This window comes from Somniosus microcephalus, chromosome 12, assembly GCF_052327205.1.
Source record: "Somniosus microcephalus isolate GS21.2 chromosome 12, FLI_Smic_1.0, whole genome shotgun sequence".
NCBI classification, from domain to species: domain Eukaryota; kingdom Metazoa; phylum Chordata; class Chondrichthyes; order Squaliformes; family Somniosidae; genus Somniosus; species Somniosus microcephalus.
Window position 1 is genome coordinate 13,996,793 of NC_140998.1, and position 23,711 is coordinate 14,020,503.

General features: G+C 47.3%; 1 protein-coding gene and 1 long non-coding RNA gene across 3 annotated transcripts in view; one reads left to right on the forward strand and one right to left on the reverse strand.

Moving 5' to 3' along the window:
* LOC147109035 (uncharacterized) overlaps window positions 1-9,693 on the forward strand; it is a 62,489-nt gene extending 52,796 nt beyond the window's left edge. The window contains exons 12-14 of the mRNA XM_086002598.1: window positions 1,319-1,456; window positions 2,534-2,598; window positions 9,489-9,693. Coding sequence (XP_085858724.1) covers window positions 1,319-1,456; window positions 2,534-2,598; window positions 9,489-9,693 — 408 coding nt within the window. The remainder of the gene's footprint in view (window positions 1-1,318; window positions 1,457-2,533; window positions 2,599-9,488) is intronic.
* LOC147109036 (uncharacterized) overlaps window positions 1-23,711 on the reverse strand; it is a 77,269-nt gene that overhangs the window by 47,006 nt on the left and 6,552 nt on the right. For both annotated transcript variants that reach the window (XR_015080167.1, XR_015080168.1), the window contains exon 2: window positions 9,604-9,813. This is a non-coding gene — a long non-coding RNA (uncharacterized LOC147109036). The remainder of the gene's footprint in view (window positions 1-9,603; window positions 9,814-23,711) is intronic.

Below are 23,711 nucleotides of genomic sequence, written 5' to 3' on the forward strand. Positions count from 1 at the left end.
AATGATGTCATCGGTGGCGGCGCAGCGCTACAAGCTAACGCCGCCATTAGCGCCCCGCTAAATATCACGGGAGGCGTGGCCAGTGGCGCCACTGAATTTCTAGGCCCTTGTGTTCAACACCTTGGAAGATAATTAGTAAAAGGAAGAAACAGCAAATGCTGGAAATACACTGTGCAGGTTTGTCAGCATCTGACAGAGTAAAGATTCCACTTACTCCTTTCTATATATTTTATTCTCCTTTCATCTTTTCTAACGCCTTTTCACAAAGATGACTTTTATGCATCATCTAACACATTTCACCTCTTTCTAGCTTTTTCAAGAGCTGCTCACAGATTGTTAAACCCATCAGCTCCCTCTGTGTACTGGTAAATACTACATTCAACCCATAATTCTTACCTGTTGCTCTCCCCTGCCCGTTGTGGTTTGTAAAGGGTCTCGCCTACTTTCCCTTTTCAGTCAGATGAAGGGTCTCTGCCTACAGTGCTTCTTAATTTCAGGTGCTGATGGAGCTGCTGTGTATTTCTACCATTTTCTTTTTTGTTCCTTTCATTGATGGCTGTTATAAAAAGCTAAAGCCTTGGGCCTAAAAACCCTTAATGGGGTGCAAAGGGAAGGGACCCTGATTTGCCAGCCAGTGGTAGACGCCTGAACTGCTAGAGTGCCTGCCATAGAAAAGTCTGGTGGAGGTAGTCAGATTGGGGGCAGGAATGCCAAAGCCTTCCCCAGAAACAGCATAAGAATTCTCTCAGCAGCTCTCTATATTAAAAATAAAACCGATTATCTGCTCATTGTCACATTACTGTTTGTGGGAGCTTGCTGTGCGCAAATTGGCTGCCACATTTCCTACATTACAACAGAGACTACACTTCAAAAGTACTTCATTGGCTTTAAAGTGCTTTGGGGTGTCCTGAGGTTGTGAAAGGCACTATAGAAATGCAAGTCTTTTTTCTTTGTGAGGGGACTGCATTTAATTTTTGTTTATATAAAAAAATGTTTTTCCTTTTCGGGGTTCCAAGCCCTCCAGATATTCCCCACTTCTGCCTCTGATCGCCATACCGCTGCTGACCTTACGCTGGGTCCCAGTGGGGGTTAGGGACATGTGAACTCCCGACATAGGGAGTCCCCAATCCCAGTCCTGCCCCTTGCTATGCCGATGGATTTGTCAAGGCTGGGCAGAAGCTCCGCCACCACAAGGTCATCCAAAAATGTCAACCAAGGGCCAGGACCTGGCATGCCCGGGAGTATACTGGTAGGGCCCAGAATTTTCAGGGCCTTGGTCTCAAATCTAACAGCAGCCTCTTGCTTCCCCTTCTCCAAGGATGAACAATGTTCAAGTGATTCGCAACAACACGCGAGTAACCAAGATAATGTGGAATTGTCAGTGCAACTGAAGGAACTGATTCAACATGATCCCAATCTACCATTATTGACTGGACAAAAAGAGCGTCAACATAAGGTAGTGAGCATGGTAGCATATGCTTAACACCTACTTTTCAATATCTTGAGCCAGTGACTCTTAAAGGGGCCACCCTGACCTTGTAATTTATTATGCATTGGAATCTGCATTGAAGTTGCAATGCAGTGGATGTTATCTAATCCTTGCAGTTTTTGACCTTGGCTATAGCCAAAGTCAAACCACCTGCCATAAAACAGTGAGCAATACTTTGCCAACCAATGTAAAAAGCTTTTGAACGGAGGATTTTGGAGCAGGCCGTCCCTCTGTGATCCAGATAGTTTTGGCCTGCCCGAGAAATCCCTCAGTTGGAATTCCTTACCCTCTGCAAAGGACAGATTCTGCCCCAAAGGCATTGAAGGGGAGGAGTGTTGAGAGCCACTACTTTTTTATTTCCATTTTCTTCCTTTTTTTTATTGAAGAAAATTAGAAACATGCCTTGACATTTATTTGGCACTTTCTCAAAGGTATCAACTTCCTGCTGACCCTTTGAGTATAGTCTCCCCCCCCCCCCCCCCCCGCTAGATCACTCCAGTGACACCAATTACAGGAGCTCGCCAGAATGGCTCCATTGCAAACAGTGTGGGGTGTGGGGTGTGGGGGGGAGGAGGAGGTAGGGAAGAGAGATGCAATGATTTCAAACTAACCAATGGGCCACTCCGAAGGTACCCAACCAGAGGAAACCACGATACATTCTGGGAATACAAATTTTCTGTACTGATACTTGAATGAGCAGAACCAGGTGGAGTTCCCCAGGCCCACTTTTGAAAAGGAGCTCTTCGCCATTATTGAACTCGCAAAAACTTCCATGATCAAATGTCAATACTGGACAGGCAGATGTTTGTGAAATTTAGAGAACTTATGGGCTTGATTCTTCAAAGTACCATGGCAGCCATTATGTCGAGCAGAGTCCATTTTCCCACTGAACCGAGTAACCTTTAGTTAAGAAATGTTAACAGAAAATTCATGGGGTCTGTTTTCTAGCAGTGAGCCATGTTTATGGAATGTAGATCCTGCAAGAGTATGGAAAGGAGATAATGATTTACTGCTGACATCTTTTATTAACTTTTCAAACTGCAGGTGTCTGACAGTCTGATGCTGCTGAATGAACCAAAAATTACAGAGGAAACACGCCTTCGAACAAGGTAAGAATACTGAGCCTCTGTTTCAGCTGCTCCTCCAGGCCTGGTACAGACCGGAGCCTGCTGTTACTGCTCCTCCAGGCCTGGTACAGACCGGAGCCTGCTGTTGCTGCTCCTCCAGGCCTGGTACAGACCGGAGCCTGCTGTTACTGCTCCTCCAGGCTGGTACAGACCAGAGCCTGCTGTTACTGCTCCTCCAGGCCTGGTACAGACCGGAGCCTGCTGTTACTGCTCCTCCAGGCCTGGTACAGACCGGAGCCTGCTGTTACTGCTCCTCCAGGCTGGTACAGACCAGAGCCTGCTGTTGCTGCTCCTCCAGGCCTGGTACAGACCGGAGCCTGCTGTTGCTGCTCCTCCAGGCCTGGTACAGACCGGAGCCTGCTGTTGCTGCTCCTCCAGGCCTGGTACAGACCGGAGCCTGCTGTTACTGCTCCTCCAGGCCTGGTACAGACCGGAGCCTGCTGTTACTGCTCCTCCAGGCCTGGTACAGACCGGAGCCTGCTGTTACTGCTCCTCCAGGCCTGGTACAGACCGGAGCCTGCTGTTACTGCTCAGATCGACAGGCCACGGTGCCGAACCCATTTTGCAGAAAACTATTCACAGTAAGTGAGGTGCTTTTAATCTGCAGTCGTGTACATACAGCTTTCATATCTCTTCAGAGGAGTTTGGGTACAATGTTGAGAATGTGTTTGAAAGTATTTTACTAAAACGTGTGTAGATATGCTGGAGCTTGAACCTGGCCACCACAACTGGCTCTCCATATGATGACATTGGAGCTTGAACCTGGCCACCACAACTGGCTCTCCATATGATGACACTGGAGCTTGAACCTGGCCACCACAACTGGCTCTCCATATGATGACAGAGTGTGGATGCTGTTGTCACCAGAACAAACAAATGGAAATGTTTCTGATCTGTATGAGTACTGATAGGTTTGCTGGCATGTGTGCAAAGATTTTATTTTTAAAAGTACATTCCAAAATAAGACATTTTCTTGTTGGGTTTTCAACTGGGGATGCGCCCTGAACTCGGGCTACTTGGTCCAAGGCTGGATGGACAGTTCTAGAATCATAGAATGGTTACAGCACAGAAGGCAGCCATTCGGCCTGTCGAACCTGTACTGGATCTCAACAAGAGCACTTCGCTAGTCCCACTCCCTGCCCTTTTCCTGCAAATTTTTTTCCTTCAGGTACTTATCCAGTTCCCTTTTGAAAGCCACAATTGAGTCTGCCTCCACCACTCTTTCAGGCAGTGCATTCCAGATCATAACCACTCGCTGTGTAAAAAAGTTTTTCCTCATGTCGCCTTTGGTTCTTTTGCCAATCACCTTAAATCTGTGTCCTCTGGTTCTCGACCCTTCCGCCAATGGGAACAGTTTCACTCTATCGACTCTGTCCAGACCCCTCATGATTTTGAACACCTCTATCAAATCTCCTCTCAACCTTCTCTGCTCTAAGGACAACAACCCCAGCTTCTCTAGTCTATCCATGTAACTGAAGTCCCTCATCCCTGGAACCATTCTCGTAAATCTTTTCTGCACCCTCGCTAAGGCCTTCACATCCTTCCTAAAGTGCGGTGCCCGGAATTGGACATAATACTCCAGTTGAGGCCGAACAGATTCATCATAACCATCCATGCCTTTGTTACCTCTAGACTTGACTATTCCAACGCACTCCTGGCTGGCCTCCCACATTTCACCCTACGTAAACTTGAGGTCATCCAAAACTCGGCTGCCCGTGTCCTAACTCGCACCAAGTCCCGTTCGCCCATCACCCCCTGTGCTCACTGCCCCGTGTCCTAACTCGCACCGAGTCCCGTTCGCTCATCACCCCCTGTGCTCACTGCCCCGTGTCCTAACTCGCACCGAGTCCCGTTCGCCCATCACCCCCTGAGCTCGCTGTCCTACATTGGCTCCCGGTCTGGCAGCGCCGCGATTTCAAAATTCTCATCCTTGTGTTCAAATCCCTCCATGGCCTCGCCCCTCCCTATCTCTGTAACCTCCTTCAGCCCCACAACCCCCCCCCCCCCCCCCCCGAGATATCTGCGCTCCTCTAATTCTGCCCTGTTGAGGATCCCTGATTATAATCGCTCAACCTTTGGTGGCCGTGCCTTCTGTTGCCTGGGCCCTAAGCTCTGGAATTCCCTGCCTAAACCTCTCCACCTCGCTACCTCTCTTTCCTCCTTTAAGATGCTCCTTAAAAGCTACCTCTTTGACCAAGCTTTTGGTCACCTGCCCTAATTTATCCTTATGTGGATTGGTGTAAAAATTTTGTCTTAAAATACTCCTGTGCAGCACCTTGGGACGTTTTACTACGTTAAAGGCGCTATATAAATACAAGTTGTTGTTGTTTCCTTTTGTACTCTGTGCCTCTATTTATGAAGCCCAGGATCCCATGTGCTTTTTTAACTTTTCTCAACCTGCCCTGCTACCTTCAACAACTTGTGCACATATACCCCCAGGTTTCTCTGTTCATGGACCCACTTTAGGATTGTACCCTTTAGTTTATATTGCCTCTCCTCGTTCTTCCTACCAAAATGTATTACTTTGCACTTTTCTGCTTTTAAATTTCATCTGCCACATGTCTGCCCATTCCACTAGTCTGTCCATATCTTCTTGAAGTCTATCACTCTACTCTTCACTGTTCACTGTATTTCCAAGTTTTGTGTCATCTGCAAATTTTGAAATTGTGCCCTGTACACCCAAGTCCAAATCATATTATATATATCAAGAAAAGCAGTGGTCCTAGAACCGACCCCTGGGGAACACAACTGTACACCTTCCTCCAGTCCAATAAATAGCTGTTCACCACTACTCTGTTTCCTGTCACTTAGCCAATTCCGTATCCATGCTGCCACTGTCCCTTTTATTCCATGGGCTTCAACTTTGCTGGCAAGCCTATTATGTGGCACTTTATCAAACGCCTTAGTGGAAGTCCATGTACACCACATCAACTGCATTGCCCTTATCAACCCTCTCTGTTATCTCAGCAAAAAACTCAAGTTAGTTAAACACTATTTGCCTTTAACAAATCTGTGCTGGCTTTCCTTAATTAATCCACACTTGTCGAAGTGACTGTTAATTTTGTCCCGGATTATAGAAACATAGAAGATAGTAGCAGGAGTAGGCCATTCGGCCTACTCCAAATTCAGTACCCTGTCCCTGCTTTCTCCCCATATTCCTTGATCCCTTTAGCCTTAAGAAATATATCTAACTCCTTGAATATATTTAATGAATTGGCCTCAACTGCCATGTGTGGTAGAGAATTCCACAGGTTCACCACTCTCTGGGTGAAGAAATTCATCCTCATCTCAGTCCTAAATGGCTTACCCCTTATCCTTAGACTGTGACCCCTGGTTCTGGACTCCCCCGCCATCGGGAACATCCTGCATCTAGTCTGTCTAGTCCTGTTAGAATTTTATAAGTTTCAATGAGATCCCCTCTCATTCTTCTAAACTCCAGCGAATATAAGCCTAATCGACCCAATCTCTCCTCATACGTCATTCCTGCCATCCCAGGTATCAGTCTGGTGAATCTTCGCTGCGCTCCCTCCATGGCAAGAACATCCTTCCTCAGATAAGGCGACCAAAACTGCACACAATACTCAAGGTGTGGTCTCACCAAGGCCCTGTACAACTGCAGCAAGACATCCTTGCTCCTGTACTCGAATCCTCTCGCTATGAAGGCCAACATACCATTTGCCTTCTTAACCGCCTGCTGCACCTGCATGCTTACCTTCAGCGACTGGTGCACAAGGACACCCAGGTCTCGTTGCACTTCCCCTTTTCCCAATCTATTGCCGTTCAGATAATTATCATTTCTAAAAGCTTCCCCACTACTGAGGTTAAACTGACTGGCCTGTAGTTGCTGGTTTTATCAGCCGTGCCTCAGTTGGTAGCACTCTCGCCTCTGAGTCAGAAGTAAGAAGTCACACGACACCAGGTTATAGTCCAACAGCTTTATTTGAAATCACAAGCTTTCGGAGCGCTGCTCCTTCTTCAGGTGAAGTGGAGAAATGCATAAAGACACAGCTTATATAGTCAGAGAATCATGTCAGATGTTTACAGGTAACCTTTCCAACTGCCATTTATTACACCTCGGCAGAGAGATAATCACAGCAGTCAAAGGTGTGAATGGTGTCCAAACAGGTCAGTCAGGGAAACATTACATCAAAGAACAATGAGGTGGGGTCACAAGGGGTCAAATATTGCAGATGCTGGGGTCTGTGTGAAAAACAAAAAAACAGACAAAAAACATTTTTTTTTGGCTGGAAATCACAGCAGGTCCGGCCGCATCTGTGTAGAGAGAACAAGCCAATGTCGACTCGAGTCTGGATGACCCTGCATCAGGTGGGGTTACATGTAGCGTGACATGAACCCAAGATCTCGGTTAAGGCCGTCCTCATGGGTGCGGAACTTGGCTATCAGTTTCTGCTCGACGATTTTGCGTTGTCGTGTGTCTCGAAGGCCACCTTGGAGAATGCTTACCCGAAGATCGGAGGCTGAATGTCCTTGACTGCTGAAGTGTTCCCCGACTGGGAGGGAACACTCCTGCCTGGTGATTGTTGCGCGGTGTCCGTTCATCCGTTGTCGCAGTGTCTGCATGGTCTCGCCGATGTACCATCCTTTCCTGCAACGTATGAGGTAGACAACGTTGGCCGAGTCACATGAGTATGTACCATGTACCTGGTGGGTGGTGTCCTCACGTGTGATGATGGTATCTGTGTTGATGATCTGGCATGTCTTGCAGAGGTTGCTGTGGCAGGGTTGTGTGGTGTCGTGGTCGCTGTTCTCCTGAAAGCTGGGTAATTTGCTGCGAACGATGGTCTGTTTGAGGTTAGGCGGCTGTTTGAAAGCGAGTAGTGGAGGCGTGGGGATGGCCTTGGCGAGGTGTTCGTCGTCATGGATGACATGTTGAAGGCTGCGAAGAACATGGCGTAGTTTCTCCGCACCGCGCAACAATCACCAGGCAGGAGTGTTCCCTCCCAGTCGGGGAACACTTCAGCAGTCAAGGACATTCAGCCTCCGATCTTCGGGTAAGCATTCTCCAAGGTGGCCTTCGAGACACACGACAACGCAAAATCGTCGAGCAGAAACTGATAGCCAAGTTCCGCACCCATGAGGACGGCCTTAACCGAGATCTTGGGTTCATGTCACGCTACATGTAACCCCACCTGATGCAGGGTCATCCAGACTCGAGTCGACATTGGCTTGTTCTCTCTACACAGATGCGGCCGGACCTGCTGTGATTTCCAGCCAAAAAAAATGTTTTTTGTCTTTTTTTGTTTTTCATACAGACCCCAGCATCTGCAATATTTGACCCCTTGTGACCCCACCTCATTGTTCTTTGATGTAATGTTTTCCTGACTGACCTGTTTGGACACCATTCACACCTTTGACTGCTGTGATTATCTCTCTGCCGAGGTGTGATAAATGGCAGTTGGAAAGGTTACCTGTAAACATCTGACATGATTCTCTGACTATATAAGCTGTGTCTTTATGCATTTCTCCACTTCACCTGAAGAAGGAGCAGCGCTCCGAAAGCTTGTGATTTCAAATAAAGCTGTTGGACTATAACCTGGTGTCGTGTGACTTCTTACATTTGTCCACCCCAGTCCAACACCGGCATCTCCACACCTGAGTCAGAAGGTTATGGGTTCAAGATCCACTCCAGTGGCTTCAGCACAAAAATCTAGGCTGACACTCGGAGGGAGCACTGCACTGTCAGAGGTACTGTCTTTCGGATGAGACGTTAAACCAAGGCCCCGTCTGTTCTCAAGTGAACGTAAAAGATCCTATGGCACTATTGCGAAGATCAGGGGAGGTATCCCCGGTCTCCTGGTTAATATTTATCCTTCAATCACCATAACAAAAAAACAGACTATCACATTACTGTTTATGGGAGCTTACTGTGTGCAAATTCGCTGCCGCATTTCCTACATTACAACAGTGACTAAACTCCAAAAGTACTTCATTGGCTGTAAAGCACTTTGAGACATCCGGTGGTCGTGAAAGGCGCTATATAAATGCAACTCTTTTTACACCCTTTTTTGAACAAGAGTGTAACATTTGCAATTCTCCAGTACTCTGGCACCACCCCCATATCTAAGGAGGATTGGAAGATTATGGCCAGAGCCTCCGTAATTTCCAATTGAACTATTTGAAGGAATTGAGTCCAATACTGAGCGGACCCACTGTGAGAGGAGTCACTCTAGTTGAGAATCCAGGTTAAATAGGCACCACCCTCCTCTTAAAAAGCGTTGGCAAATTGTTGTTTTTGTTTACCAATGCCTGGGACAATAAGCTAAGCTGTTATCGAGATGCTTCATTTGCCTTATAAGGTTACACAATGATGTATGCCTTGCCTCCCCTCCCAAACCTTGTGACGTATTCTTTTTCATGAAAGTGGAGCCTCTAAATCGATGCTGCATCACACTCCCCAGTGGAACTTGTATTCCCCACCACCCCCCTTCCTATTTTTTAACTACCCTGAAGTCTTTCTGTAGGACCTAGACTAAAGTGTAGCCTGACAAATGGTCTGGGCCACTATGAGCCCACCACACAACAAAGTGCAGTGGTAGGAGGCTGGAATGTTCCTGTGTGAGTGAGCTCCTGATCTGAGCGAGATCAACTGGTGGTGGCAGACGGTACCAAGGAGAGGTGAGGGGGTTTCTAGGGAGTGAAGGAGCGAGTGCAGGAAATAAATAGGTGAGTGGATAAGCCTGGGCCTTGTGCAACTCATAGTCACAGTGAGTAGGACACCTCCACTGTGTCTGCTGTTGTACTGAAGTGCAGCTGGTACTAATATAATTCTACAAATGCGAGATGTAACGGGAACCTCCGCACTTGCTAATCCTCTCCCTGTATTCATGTTTGTGTTGGTGTTTTTTCCACAGGTCAGCCCCACAATCCGACAATGCGAGTGTGTTGGAAGCACTGTGGCACCCAACTGCCATCGATAACGGTGATAAGGTGCCTTCGGGACCCTCTGGTCACCCGCAACTACTGTACCTGGTTATTCTGCTGTGGATGGTGGTATACTGGCTGATCATCCTTCTGCACCTTGACATGGAGTCACTAGGCCAGTTCACATCCAATTGATGATACCAAATGGGTTAAAATGATCCTTCTGCTCTGTTCACAGCTGACGATTTATTGATTTTTTTTTTCCTGGAATTTTCCCGACATCCTAGTTTGAACAGTAAAATCAAGTTCCAATGCCTGTAACAAACAAAGTTTAATGGCCACTTTCCACAATTGTATCGACTGGGTGTAAACCTGAGAAACCGTTTTTGTTCCATTTAATCTGAATGGTTTGATTTATAAGAAGTGACCCGATTAGGACTGGTCACGGATTATTTATTAAACTCACTCGAGCATGTGCAACCTTCAAAGAAATGGCACAGCATGTCGCAGACCCTCTGCGTGTGCATAGTGTCACGTGTGCACAGTCGGTATAAATTTCAAGTCAATAGAAGTTTCCTATGAGTGGTATGACAGCAAGAACCATTTTTTTTTGTAGTTATTTTTAATACTTTACTTTTCTGGCTGGGTTACGCTCCCTGATTAATGGGCTTCAGTGCAACCTAGTGTGCTAACGCCAACATTGAATAGAAAACAAGGGAATGTGAAAAGCTTAAAACATGTAACCCAGGGTAATGAAGCAAAGGCTGGCGATTGGGGCACAAAGGCTGGCGAGATGGGAATGTGAGCTGTGATTCCGCACTTCCAGTGGAAGGTGGCTGGAGAATCAGGAGGCCCGTGCTGTCGCCCTATCTCCAACCCGCGATCCCGTTGCACACCCAGTGGGGAAGCTGCGATTTAAGATCACTCAATTGCCATGTATTTTGTGCAATAAGGTTACGTTGGTAAAACACACTCGGGCTGATTTTCCAAGTTTCTAATGCCTGCGGTTTCTCGGTCTGCGGGTGAGGCTCCCCATTGACTGGGCTAACTGGGAAAGGCGGCCCACAATCTGCTTCCAGTCCCTCACCGGCTATGCTTTATAACCCTTTTTTTAATAGGAGGTGGTCCAGGTTACCACCGCGCCTCAGCCAGATCAACATGGAGATATGCTAAATAAGGTGTCATGGCTGCTAACCATCCTCCTGCTAACCTGCAGTGGCGGATGTTTGCAAGACAAGATGATGCATCACCAATGCATCCAGGATCCCTTCCCACCTCCTGCATAATCATATTTGGAGAAGTATTCATTATTTATTTACAACAGGTCCTGTGATCCTGATGATGGGTTCGAAGTAACATTGGGGCGGAAACTCGTGTGAGACAGATTGGAATTGGGCTCAAAGACTTGGCACATTTTGGTTTTGCTTGTTCTCTCTCCATTTTATTTCTCTTTCATCTGGATGATGGTAACTGCACTTAAAACGATGCTTCAAACTGCCACTGAACATAGAGGCTGGGCCTTTACTGTTTCTGCAGCTTGTGTACAGGGGCTGGATTTCATTGATTGTCAGTGGTCGGTATGTGTGTGTGTGTGTGTGTTTTTTGTTCTTGGTGAATTGATCTAATCCTTGGCTGGTTAGTCTCGGGGGTTTTACCTTGCAATTTGAAGAGTTTCCCTTCCCCTCCCCTCCTCGTAAAGTGGAAATTTGTGCTGAACTTCAATTCCTCAGCAGCTGCCTCGACCAATTAACAGTATCTCATACGTGAGCCTGGATAGTGAATGTGGGCAGGAGATGCAACCACGAGCACATCATGGCCCAGCCTGATCCTGTCCACACAAGGGTCTGCAAGCAGGAGCCACTGCTCAGTGATCAGGAACAGGAAACCTAGTTGGCCTGCGTAGGCACACCACAGCTAACTGTAGTGTCCCCACTGCCTCGCTAGTTGTAATCCACTCATTCAGCACAAACCAGGGATTAACCTTGGGACCTTTCTACTGTGTATGGTTCAGTGCTACACTGCCCAGTGTGTTTACATCTTTTATATGTTGACTTCAGTGAACGATGGCTGGTACCATCACCAATTTGAAAAAAGGAAACAAGTGCCCCTTTTAAAGGGGCACAACTAATGAACTACAAATTAAACTGAATTGAAATGAAACTTAACAAATCAAATTAGAATTTTGCTTCCTGGGGTGATGAAGCACTCCAGTCTCTCTGATGCCCACCGGTCGCGGAAGGCCTCAAGTGTACCTTCGGACACCGCATGCTCCATCTCCAGGAACACCTGGGCATGAACATAGAAACATAGAAGATAGGAGTAGGCCATTCGGCCCGTCGAGCCTGCTCTGCCATTCAATGAGATCATGGCTGATCATCCAAATTCAGTACCCTGTCCCTGCCTTCTCCCCATATCCCTTGATCCCTTTAGCCTTATTAAATATATTCAAGAAGGAGTTAGATATATTTCTTAAGTTGGCCTCAACTGCCTTCTGTGGTAGAGAATTCCACAGGTTCACCACTCTCTGGGTGAAGAAATTCCTCCTCATCTCTGTCCTAAATGGCTTACCCCTTATCCTTAGACTGTGACCCCTGGTTCTGGACTCCCCGACCATCGGGAACATCCTTCCTGCATCTAGTCTGTCCAGTCCTGTTAGAATTTTATAAGTTTCAATGAGATCCCCTCTCATTCTTCTAAACTCCAGCGAATACAAGCCCAATCGACCCAATCTCTCCTCGTACGTCATTCCTGCCATCCCAGGTATCAGCCTGGTGAATCTTCGCTGCACTCCCTCCATGGCAAGAACATCCTTCCTCGGGTAAGGCGACCAAAACTGCACACAATATAGCCGCAGAAGAGAGGCAGGCAGTCGGACCAAATGACCCTCTCGACCGCCCGCTCCCTGGACCTGTTAATGGCCACCTTGTCCAGACCCAGGAGCAGTCCAACAAGGAGGTCCTCCGATCTGTCCACTGCCCTCCACACCGGGTGTCCAAGGAGCAGGAGTGTGGTACTGAAGTGCAACCAAAAATTGAGGAGCAGCCCCTTCCAAAATTGGAAGAGGGGCTGCAACCTCGCACTCAATGTATACGTGGAACACAGACTCCACAGGCCTCAGACATTGCTAGTGGCCTGGGAGTCCATGAACCTACTTACAAATTTCTTACACAGCTCAGCGAGTTTACAGTACTGTACTCAGGCCCTACAATATTCAAACCGACCTCCCACCACCAGCACCCGCCCCCCCCCCCCCCCCCTCCGCCTTCCTCAAAAGTCTCTGGTTAGGATGAAGTCAGGGATGTGCTGTTCCACACTGCTCACATAGTATCCCCTCCGTACTATCCGATTACTTTTTAAAACCCATAAATACTCTCTGACATAGTGAGTTACAATAAGGAGGGTGGCCCAATGTTGCAAATGATGTACAGAGACATACATACGCAGTAGAAGGCCCAGGTGTGCTCCCAGGTCTGTACTGAGTTAGTTAGCAGTCAGACCTTGGTACCCTGGTTTAGTGAAGGGGACAAATCTGTGTGAGAGATTCGACTGTGGTGTTTCCACAATCTCGTATGTTGCTGAAACTCCCTGTCTAGGCTCGCACTGCTGCTCCTCCTGGCCCCACAAGGATTCTGCTTTGCAGATTATAAGGGGCCTACCACCTAAAACAGGCAGGTGCATCGGTCCCTTCGCAGTAGGCCCTTGTAGAAATGGTGGCAGTCCGATTGTCAGCACAAACTGGGCAGCAAGTCTGCCAATCTCATTTTGAGGCCATTTCTGACCAGTTAATGCTGATTTTGCCAAGTTAAAATTTGCCCATGATCTGGTTTTCCTGTGTTGCCCCTGCAGTCGAATAGCCTATCGGCAATCACCATCAAGGGTTATATGTGAATAATGAGATGGATGCCTGTAGAACTGTACCAGTAAGGGAATCATCGCCTTTAACTGAGGGCAAGTGGAGAGAAAAATTGAGAAAAAGGGATTGTTTGTCTTGGAGTAGAATTCAGCACCACAGGCCCCTTGCTGTGCTGCAGATATTTGAGATTTATACAGACACAGTAAAATTCTTGTTAGCTAATTTATAGAAATACTGGCAGGTACAGTATCACTAGCTCCATGTTTGACTTGCTTTTAAAATCTAGTGAGTTGAATTTTAATTAATCAATTTTTACTGGAAAGAGCAAAAATTGTGCCTTTTGGAAACTTTTTAATGTTTAAGTAATTGCTTGTTGCCCAGCAGTAGTTGCGTTAAGTAAATGTCAGCCCCTCTGCTGGGGGCGGGTGGCACACCGTGCTGCCCTCTGCTGGGGGACGGTGCCACACCGTGCTGCCCTCTGCTGGGGGACAGTGCCACACCGTGCTGCCCTCTGCTGGGGGACGGTGCTACACCGTGCTGCCCTCTGCTGGGGGACGGTGCTACACCATGCTGCCCTCTGCTGGGGGCACACCGTGCTGCCCTCTGCGGGGGGACGATGCTACACTGTGCTGCCCTCTGCTGGGGGCAGGTGGCACACCGTGCTGCCCTCTGCTGGGGGCGGGTGGCACACTGCTGCCCTCTGCTGGGGGCGGGTGGCACACCGTGCTGCCCTCTGTGGGGGGACGATGCTACACCGTGCTGCCCTCTGCTGGGGGACGGTGCTACACCGTGCTGCCCTCTGCTGGGGGCGGGTGGCACACTGCTGCCCTCTGCTGGGGGCGGGTGGCACACCGTGCTGCCCTCTGCTGGGGGCAGGTGGCACACCGTGCTGCCCTCTGCTGGGGGCAGGTGGCACACCGTGCTGCCCTCTGTGGGAGGACGATGCTACACCGCGCTGCCCTCTGCTGGGGGACGGTGCTACACCGTGCTGCCCTCTGCTGGGGGTGGGTGGCACACTGTGCTGCCCTCTGCTGGGGGAGTGCAGGTGGTAGAGCTACCCAACTCTAGAAACACGCCTGCAGAGGTGTCTGTGTTGTGGATAGAGTTGGGTGTCTGATTGCCTTTGGACCCTCTATACCATTCAAGGATACTTGCTTACGAGCATAGAGCATGATGGGGGTTAGATTATATGATGATTCTTAGAATCAAAATGTTTTCACTATTAATGATATTTCTACAAGATGGTGTACATTTTCTGTCAAAGTTTGGGAATTGTTTGTAAAAATTAGTTTGTGTGAATAAAAGTTATTTCAAACAGCTTAATAAAATCAATACTTAAACTTTCTAGTTTTTTTTTGTCTGTGTCCAATATTTCCCCTGCCCCCCAACCACCCATCTATCTAAGGCGCTGGTCACACTGGGATTCAGTTTCACAGGATGTGACACACAATATAGAGAATGGGGTAAACTAGGGAATCCAATCGGTATTCGTTATTAACCAATATTGTCCAAACAGAGGCAGCAGGCTGCAGGAGTTCTTAGCTTTCAGCTGCGGTTCTCACACAGACAAGCGTAGTTATTTGCAGAAGTCCCTGAGTGTTTAGCACTATTGTTGCCTACAGCACATGGGAACAAAGAAAATGTGCATGAGGTTGGGTGTAATACATTGCTCAGTGAGCCCTCGGGTGTAATACATTGCTCAGTGAGCCCTCGGATGTACTCCCTGTGGTCAAACCTAAGGAGGATAAAAACTGCGTGCATTTAGAAAATTAACTGGCCTGACAGTAGGTGGTGCACGTCCTATGCCTCCCGCAGAGGAGCTCCTTCCTAAGTTAGGAGCTCTGTGCGTCACAATGAGACCTGTTAATTTAGTGCACCCTTGTGCTTGTACACCCATCTGCATTTAGTGCACCTATAGGATTACATTCATGCCTTTTGGGATGAAAATCCATTGCCACATTCAATAGATGGTGGGTTCTGTCCAGAGGAGATACAGGATTATACTGTAGTGTATACGAATAACATTACCACCTTTAATTAGACGTGGTTACAAAAAGCAGGCTTAACAGTTAAAGCTGAGGTGCTGTACCTCCGTTCTCATGTTGATGCGGGAATTGGTGAGGCAACATTCATGTCATCTCACAATAATTCCACCTTGTGACAAAATGCTGTCGCGGGATTTCCATAGAAACATAGAAAAACAGGACCAGGAGTAGGCCCTTCGAGCCTGCTCCGCCATTCAGTATGATCATAGCTGAACCTCTATCTCAATACCATATCCCCGCTCTCTTCCCATACCCCTTGATGCCTTTTGTGTCTAAAAATCTTTTTCTCCTTCTTAAATATATTCAGTGACTTGGCCTCCACAGCCTTCTGTGGTAGAGAATTCCACAGGTTCACCACCCTCTGAGTGAAGAAATTTCTCCTCATCTCAGTCCTAAATGTCCTACCCTGTATCCTGAGACTGTGACCCCTCATTCTAGACCCCCCCAGCCAGGGGAAACATCCTCCCTGCATCCAGTCTGTCTAGCATTGTCATAATTTTATACGTTTCAATGAGATCCCCTCTCATTCTTTACTGTTCAAAAAAGGTGGTAGAGAAAAAGCGGGGAATTATAGACCGGTAAGCCTGACATCGGTAGTGGGGAAAATGCTAGAGTCCATTATAAAAGATGTAATAGCAAAGCACTTGGAAAACAGTGACCGGATTGGACAAAGTCAACATGGATTTACAAAAGGTAAATCGTGCTTGACTACTGGAATTTTTTGAGGATGTAACTGGTAAAATAGATGAGGGAGAACCAGTGGATGTGGTGTACTTGGACTTTCAGAAGGCTTTCGATAAGGTCCCGCATAAGAGATTAGCGCGCAAAATTAAGGCACATGGGATTGGGGGCAAGGTATTGACTTGGATAGAGAACTGGTTGGCGGACAGAAAGCAAAGAGTTGGAATAAATGGGTCGTTTTCCAAGTGGCAGGCAGTGACTAGTGGGGTACCGCAAGGATCGGTCCTAGGACCCCAGCTGTTCACAATATATATTAATGATCTGGACGAGGGCATTGGATGTAATATCTCCAAATTTGTAGGCGACACAAAGCTGGGGGGGAGGGTATGCTGTGAGGAGGATGTCGTGAAACTCCAGTACGATTTGGACAGGTTGGGTGATTGGGCAGAAACATGGCAAATGCACTATAATGTGGATAAATGTGAGGTTATCCACTTTGGTGGCAAAAACAGGAAGGCAGATTATTATTTGAATGGCAATAGATTGGGAGAAGGGGAAGTGCAAGAGACCTGGGTGTTCTTGTGCACCAGTCGCTGAAGGTAAGCATGCAGGTGCAGCAGGCGGTTAAGAAGGCAAATGGTATGTTGGCCCTCGTAGCAAGAGGGTTCGAGTACAGGAGCAAGGATGTCTTGCTACAGTTGTACAGGGCCTTGGTGAGACCGTACCTTGAGTATCGTTTTGGTCGCCTTATCTGAGGAAGGACGTTCTTGCCATGGAAGGAGTGCAGCGAAGATTCACCAGGCTGATACCTGGGATGGCAGGAATGACGTATGAGGAGAGATTGGGTCGATTGGGCTTATCCTCACTGGAGTTTAGAAGATTGAGAGGGGATCTCATCGAAACCTATAAAATTCTGTCCGGCCTGGACAGACTAGATGCAGGAAGGATGTTCCCGATGGCCGGGGAGTCCAGAACCAGGGGTCATAGTCTAAGGATAAGGGGTAAGCCATTTAGGACTGAAATGAGGAGGAATTTCTTCACCCAGAGAGTGGTGAACCTGTGGAATTCTCTGCCACAGATGGCGGTGTAGGCCAGTTCATTAAATATATTCAAGAAAGAGTTGGATATATTTCTTAAGGCTAAAGGGATATGGGGAGAAGGCAGGGACAGGGTACTGAATTTGGATCTTCAACCATGATCGCATTGAATGGCAGAGCAGGCTCGAGGGGCCGAATGGCCTACTCCTGCTTCTATCTTCTATGTTTTTAAACTCTAGTGAATACAGAATCACAGAAACCCCACAGTGCAGATAGAGGCCATTTCGGCCCATCGAGCCTGCACTGACACATATCCCACCCGATCCCCGTAACCCCTACACCAACACATATCCCACCCTATCCCCGTAACCCCACGTATTTAATACCCCTAACACTAAGGGTCAATTTATCATAGCCAATCAACCTAACCCGCACATCTTTGGACTGTGGGAGGAAACCGGAGCACCCGGAGAAAACCCACGCAAACATGGGGAGAATGTGCAAACTCCACACAGACAGTCGCCCGAGGCCGGATTCGAACCCGGGACAGGCCTAGTCGACCCAATCTCTCCTCCTACGACAGTCCTGCCATCCCAGGTATCAGTACTGTCAGGAACCTGCTTCAGGTCAGTCCTGATTACATCAAAGAATTTGTCTTCCTCTCAATCTTTAACCTAATTTTTCATGGTTCCAATACCCCTGTCCGACGTGTCCCTGCGAATGAATCTGTGCGCAACTCCTCCTTCAACTAGTGGAATGCAAACACAAAGCTTGGCGACCAGGTCACTTGAATTGGGAGCTGTTTTTGCATAAGGTCCATTAGTAATGTAGCTATTTACCCTCAAGCTAATGACACAAGAAATGACATGCACCCCAATGGAGAATTCATCACATTTGTGTAGGGTAGAGACTTCAACCTTATATGGCACATGTTGTAGAGTCTATTCAGATCACAATTCCCTGGTATAGGGAAATGTTTCCAGTGTCCTGGCCAACATTTATCCCTCAGCCAGCATCTAAAACAGATTATCTGGTCATTTATTTCATTGCTGTTTCTGGGAGCTTGCTGTGCACCAATTGGCTGCTCCTACATTACAACAGTGACTACGCTTCAAAAGTACTTCATTAGCTGTAAAGTGCTTTTGGGGTTCCTGAGATTGTGAAAGGTGCTATAGAAATGGAAGTTTCCTTTTTTTGTTTTGTCGGTAAATTCAGTTGTTCTGCTGGAACATAGCCTTACAGGGATAAGTACAGTTCTCCACCTCCTTTTCCTCTGTTAAGAGCCTCAAAAATCCAGCTCTTTAACCAAACTTTTGGTCACCCCTCCTAACATTTCCTTCTGTGACTTGGCACCCATTTTTGTCTGATTACACCTCCTGTGAAGCACCCAAGGAGAGCAAATGGTAATGTAGACGGGTTATCACAACAAAAGCAAGACGTCTGCTTCATCGGGGCACGGATGGCAACTCGGTCTGGGAGCTGGAGTAACGTGACAATCTGATTCATTTGTTTAAAGGTGAATTTGGTCTAAACAGCAGCGAGGTAATGTTAAATTTATAAAAGAACCTTTGTCAGACCACACTTGAAGTAGTGCCCGTAGTTCTGGTCTCCATACTACAATAAGGATATTGAAGCACTGGAGAACGTGCAGAGAAGATTTTTAAAGGATGTTAAACAGAATTGAGAGGATGCCACTATTGGGAAACACCGAGCAGGCTGGGGCCCTTTGAATAAGAACCTGAGAGAGGTCTTTAAAGTTATGAAGAGTGTTCAATAGGTTGGATGTGGAAAAACTGCTTCCACTTGTGGGCGAGTCCAGAACAAGGGGGCATAAATATAAGATAGCCACTATCCGATCAAATAAAGATTTTAGGAGGAGTTTCTTTACACAGAGTGGCGAGAATGTAAAACTTGCTGCCACTTGGAGTGGTTAAAGATGATAGAATCGATGCATTTAAGGGAGGCTTGATGCATACATGAGGGGAGAAGGGAACAGAGGCAATTACAGTAGGTGAGCAGTTTGCGTGGAGTATAAACCCCAATGTCGACCACTTGCTCCGAATGGCCTGTTCGTGTGCCGTAGATTCTATAATTCTATGAGCTTGTTAATTTAATTGCAGATAACTCGTGTGACATAAAAACTAGTTTGTTCAATTGAAGACATTGAACCAATTGATTAGAAAACTTGTATGTCAATTGTGCTTGCCTATCTATGGACAGTATGTGTATCCCTGTTTGCATATGTCAAGATCTGTCTTTTGTTGGGTAAAAGTATATTTGTCTTGGTGCTTTAATTGGGTTTATACATGAAGTACTTGTAAAAACTCAACTGGTTCACTCGTGTCCTTTAGTGGAAGCAGATTTAATAGTCCCTTTCAAAAGGGAATTTGAGATATACTTGATAAAGAAAGTTTGCTGGGCTCTGGGGAAAGAGCAGAGGAGTGGGACTAATTGGATATCTCTTTCAAAGTGCTGGCACAAGCACGATAGGCCGAATGACCTTTCTGTGCTGTAAGATTTTATGATTCTATGAAACCTGCCATCCTTACCTGGTCCAATCTATATGTGACTCCAGTCTCGCATTAATGTGGTTGATTTTTAACTGCTCTCTGAAGTGGCCTGGCAAGCCACTCCGTTGTATCAAACCACAAATTTTAAAAATGTGTTTATGGGACGTGGGTGTCGCTGGCGAGGCCAGCATTTATTGCCTATCCCTATTGGGAAATGATGGAAAATCATTGTGTCCCAGCTAGGATGGTTTCCATTAATTTTGTCAGGCAGGAGGTTCAGCTGAACAGGCATACAGATTCTGACCTTTTCCACACAGGGGTGGCTTTTCATTTGATCAGCAGCTCGGCAGACAGATGCTCGATACCAAGAGTTGAGGAAGGGGTCAGTGGATAATCTTTCTCTTGCTCACTCTGGAGTGGGAGTCTGAGATAGGTGGAGATACAGAGGGACGTTAGGCTGGGGCGAGAACACATGCAGCCCGGAACCAACGAAGTGTGGCCCAGTTAGTCCAGGGACAGCTAGTTTGTAAATGAGATCTGTCTAGAATAATGGTAAAGTCTGTCCAAGTGTCCAATTTTTCATGCCTCTATAAAAGTGTCTTTGGACGTTTTTCTAAGTTAAAGGAACTATATAAACCTAAGTGGCCTTGTTCCTTTCTTTTCTTCGTTCATGGGGCGTCACTGGCAAGATCAGCATTTATTGCTCATCCCTAACTGCCCTTGAGAAGGTGGTGGTGAGCCGCCGCCTTGAACCGCTGCAGTCCGTGTGGTGAAGGTACTCCCACAGTGCCGTTAGGGAGGGAGTTCCAGGATTTTGACTCTGTGACAAAGGAACGGCGATACATTTTCAAGTCAGGATGGTGTGTGACTTAGAGGGGAACTTGCAGGTTTACATTACATAGGATATACAGCCCAACCAGTCCATGCTGGCATTTATGCTCTGCACGAGCCTCCTCCCATCTTTCCTCATCTAAATCTATCAGCATAACCCTCTATTCCCTTCTCCCTCATATGCTTGATTAGCCACCCCTTAAATGCATCGATACTATTCGCTTCAACCACTCCCTGTGGTAGCGAGTTCCACATTCTCACCACTCTCTGGGTAAAGAGGTTTCTTCTGAATTCCCTATTGGATTTCTTGGTGACTTATCTTATTGATGGCCTCTAGTTATGCTCTTCCCCACAAGTGGAAACAGGTTCACATTTGCCTGCTGCCCTCGTCCTTCTAGGCAGTAGAGGTTGGGGGTTTGGGAGGTGCTGCCGAAGAAGCCTTGGCGAGTTGCTGCAGTGCATCTTGTAGATGGTACACACTGCAGCCACGGTGCACCGGTGGTGGAGGGAGTGAATGTTTAAGGTGGTGGATGGGGTGCCAATCAAGCGGGCTGCTTTGTCCTAATAGGGGCTGGGTTAAGACACTGGCAAAGTCATTTGTTGTACTTTAGCTTTTTTTCAGAATTAGTACAAATTAAACTAATGTATCAACCACAACTTAGTTTATTAAAAAAACACAGAAAATGCTCAGCAGGTCAGGCAACATTTGTGGAGAGAGAAACAGAGTTAACATTTCAGGTCAATGTCCTTTAGGCAGAACTGGCAATAATTAGAGATGTAACCGTTTTTAAACAAGTACAGAAGCAGGGGAGGGGAGGAAAGAACAAAAGGGGCAGGTCTGTGATAGGATGGAAGGGAGGAGCGATTAAGAGACAAAAGGGATGACGGTGCAAAGCAAAAGGGAGTGGTAATGGGACAAGTGAAGAAACTATAAAGATGGGTCTACAGGAGCTGCAAATGGCCACAGCAGAACCATTCCCAGCACCTGCTGTATGAAAAAATGGGAATAGTGGTTATGATCTAAAATTGTTGAACTCAATGTTGAGTCCGGAAGGCTGTAACAACAAACAACTTGCATTTATATAGCGCCTTTAACATAGAACCAGACCATTTGCAACCTTGGTGTCGTATTTGACACCGAGGTGAGCTTCCAACCACATATCCACTCCCGGACCAAGATCGGCTACTTCCAACTCCGTAACGTTGCACTGCCTCAGCTCATCCGCTGCTGAAACCCTCGACCATGCCTTTGTTACCTCTAGGCTTGACTATTCCAATGCGCTCCTGGCCGGCCTCTCACATTCCACCCTACGTAAACTTGATAAAGTAGGTGAGCCCCTCCAAACCTCTGTTGCCTGTGTCCTAACTCGCACCAAGGCCCATTCACCTGTTAACCACATTGGCTCCCAGTTCAGCAATGCCTCAATTTAAGACTTCTCATCCAAAGGCGCTTCACAGGTGTGTTATCAAACAAAATTTGACACAATGAGATGTTAGGACAGATGACCAACAGCTTGGAGAAAGAGAGAGGTTTTAAGGAGTGTCTTCAAGGAGGAGAGAGAGGTAGCGAGCCAGAAAGTTTAGGGAGTGAATGCCAGAGCTTATGCCCTAGGCAGCTGAAGGCACGGCTACCAATGGTGGGGTGGTTAAAATCGGGAATGGTTCAGAGGCCAGGATTGGAGGAGTGCAGAGATCTCGGAGGGTTGTAGGGCTGGAGGAAGCTACAAAGATGGGGAGGGGAAGGCCATGGAGGGATTTGAAAACGAAGATGAGAATTTTTAAATTGAGGCGTTGCCAGACCTGGCAGAGGAGAAATAAGAGGGTTAAAATTAGAGCCTTGGCGTTCATAAGTAACGATGCGGGAGCAGGAAGAGAAGCCGTTGCAGGTGATTCTCTGGCTACGACTGGATAGGTAAAAATGGAACCAGGTGAGGGAAATTCCACCAAACTGGACGACTGAGTAGAGGCATTGGAGGAGGATGGTGTGGTCAACCATGTCAAAGGCTGCAGCCAAGTCGAGCAGGATGACGATGGATAGATCACCATGGTCACAGTCACAGAGGATGACATTGGTGAATTTGATGAGGGCAGTTTCAGTGTTGTGGCGGGGCGGAAATCCAATTGGAGGGATTCAAACTTGGAGTTGTGGGAAAGATGGGCATAGATATGGAAGGTGACAACACGTTCAAGGACCTTGGAGAGGAAAGGGAGGTTGGAGATAGTTTGCAAGGACACAGGGGCCATGGGTAGGTTTTTCGAGAAGAGGGGTGATGACGGCAGATTTGAAGGGGAGCGGACAGTACCTGAGGAGAGAGAATAGTTAACAATATCAGCGAACATGGGGACCAGGAAGGGAAGTTGGGTGGTCAGCAGTTGCTGGGAGTAAGGTCAAGTAACAGGCGGTGGGTCTCATGGACAAGATGAGTTCAGAGAGATCATGATGGGAGAGAAACTGGAGTAAGATGTGAGTTCAGGGCTAGGGCATAGGGGAGATCTTAGGGGAAGTGGCAGATACAGTAAAGTGTTTAATCAAAAGATTTGTTTTTATTTGTTTATGGGGTCTGGGCGTCGCTGGCAAGGCCAGTATTTATTGCCCATCCTTAGTTGCCCCTGAGAAGGTGGTGGTGAGCAGCCTTCTTGAACCGCTGCAGTCCGTGTGGTGATGGTACTCCCACAGTGCTGTTAGTGCTCCATGTTTGGACCAAGGCTGTAATGAGGTCTGGAGCCGAGTGGTCTTGGCGGAACCCAACTGGGCATCAGTGAGCAGGTTATTGGTGAGTAAGTGCCGCTTGATAGCAGTGTCGACGACACCTTCCATCACTTTGCCGATGATTGAGAGTAGGCCGAAGAGACAGTAATTGGCCGGATTGGATTTGTCCTGCTTTTTGTGGACAGGACATACCTGAGCAATTTTCCACATTGTCAGATAGATGCCAATGTTGTAGCTGTACTGGAACAGCTTGGCTAGAGGCGCAGCTAGTTCTGGAGCAAAAGTCTTCAGCACGATAGCCGGGATGTTGTCGGGGCCCACAGCCTTTGCTGTATCCAGGGTGCTCAGCCGTTTCTTGATATCACGTGGAGTGAATCGAATTGGCTGAAGACTGGCTTCTGTGATGGTGGGGACCTCGGGAGGAGGCCGATATGGATCATCCACTCGGCACTTCTGGCTGAAGTTGGTTGCAAACGCTTCAACCTTGTCTTTTGCACTCACATGCTGGACTCCATCATCATTGAGGATGGCGATATACTTGGAGCC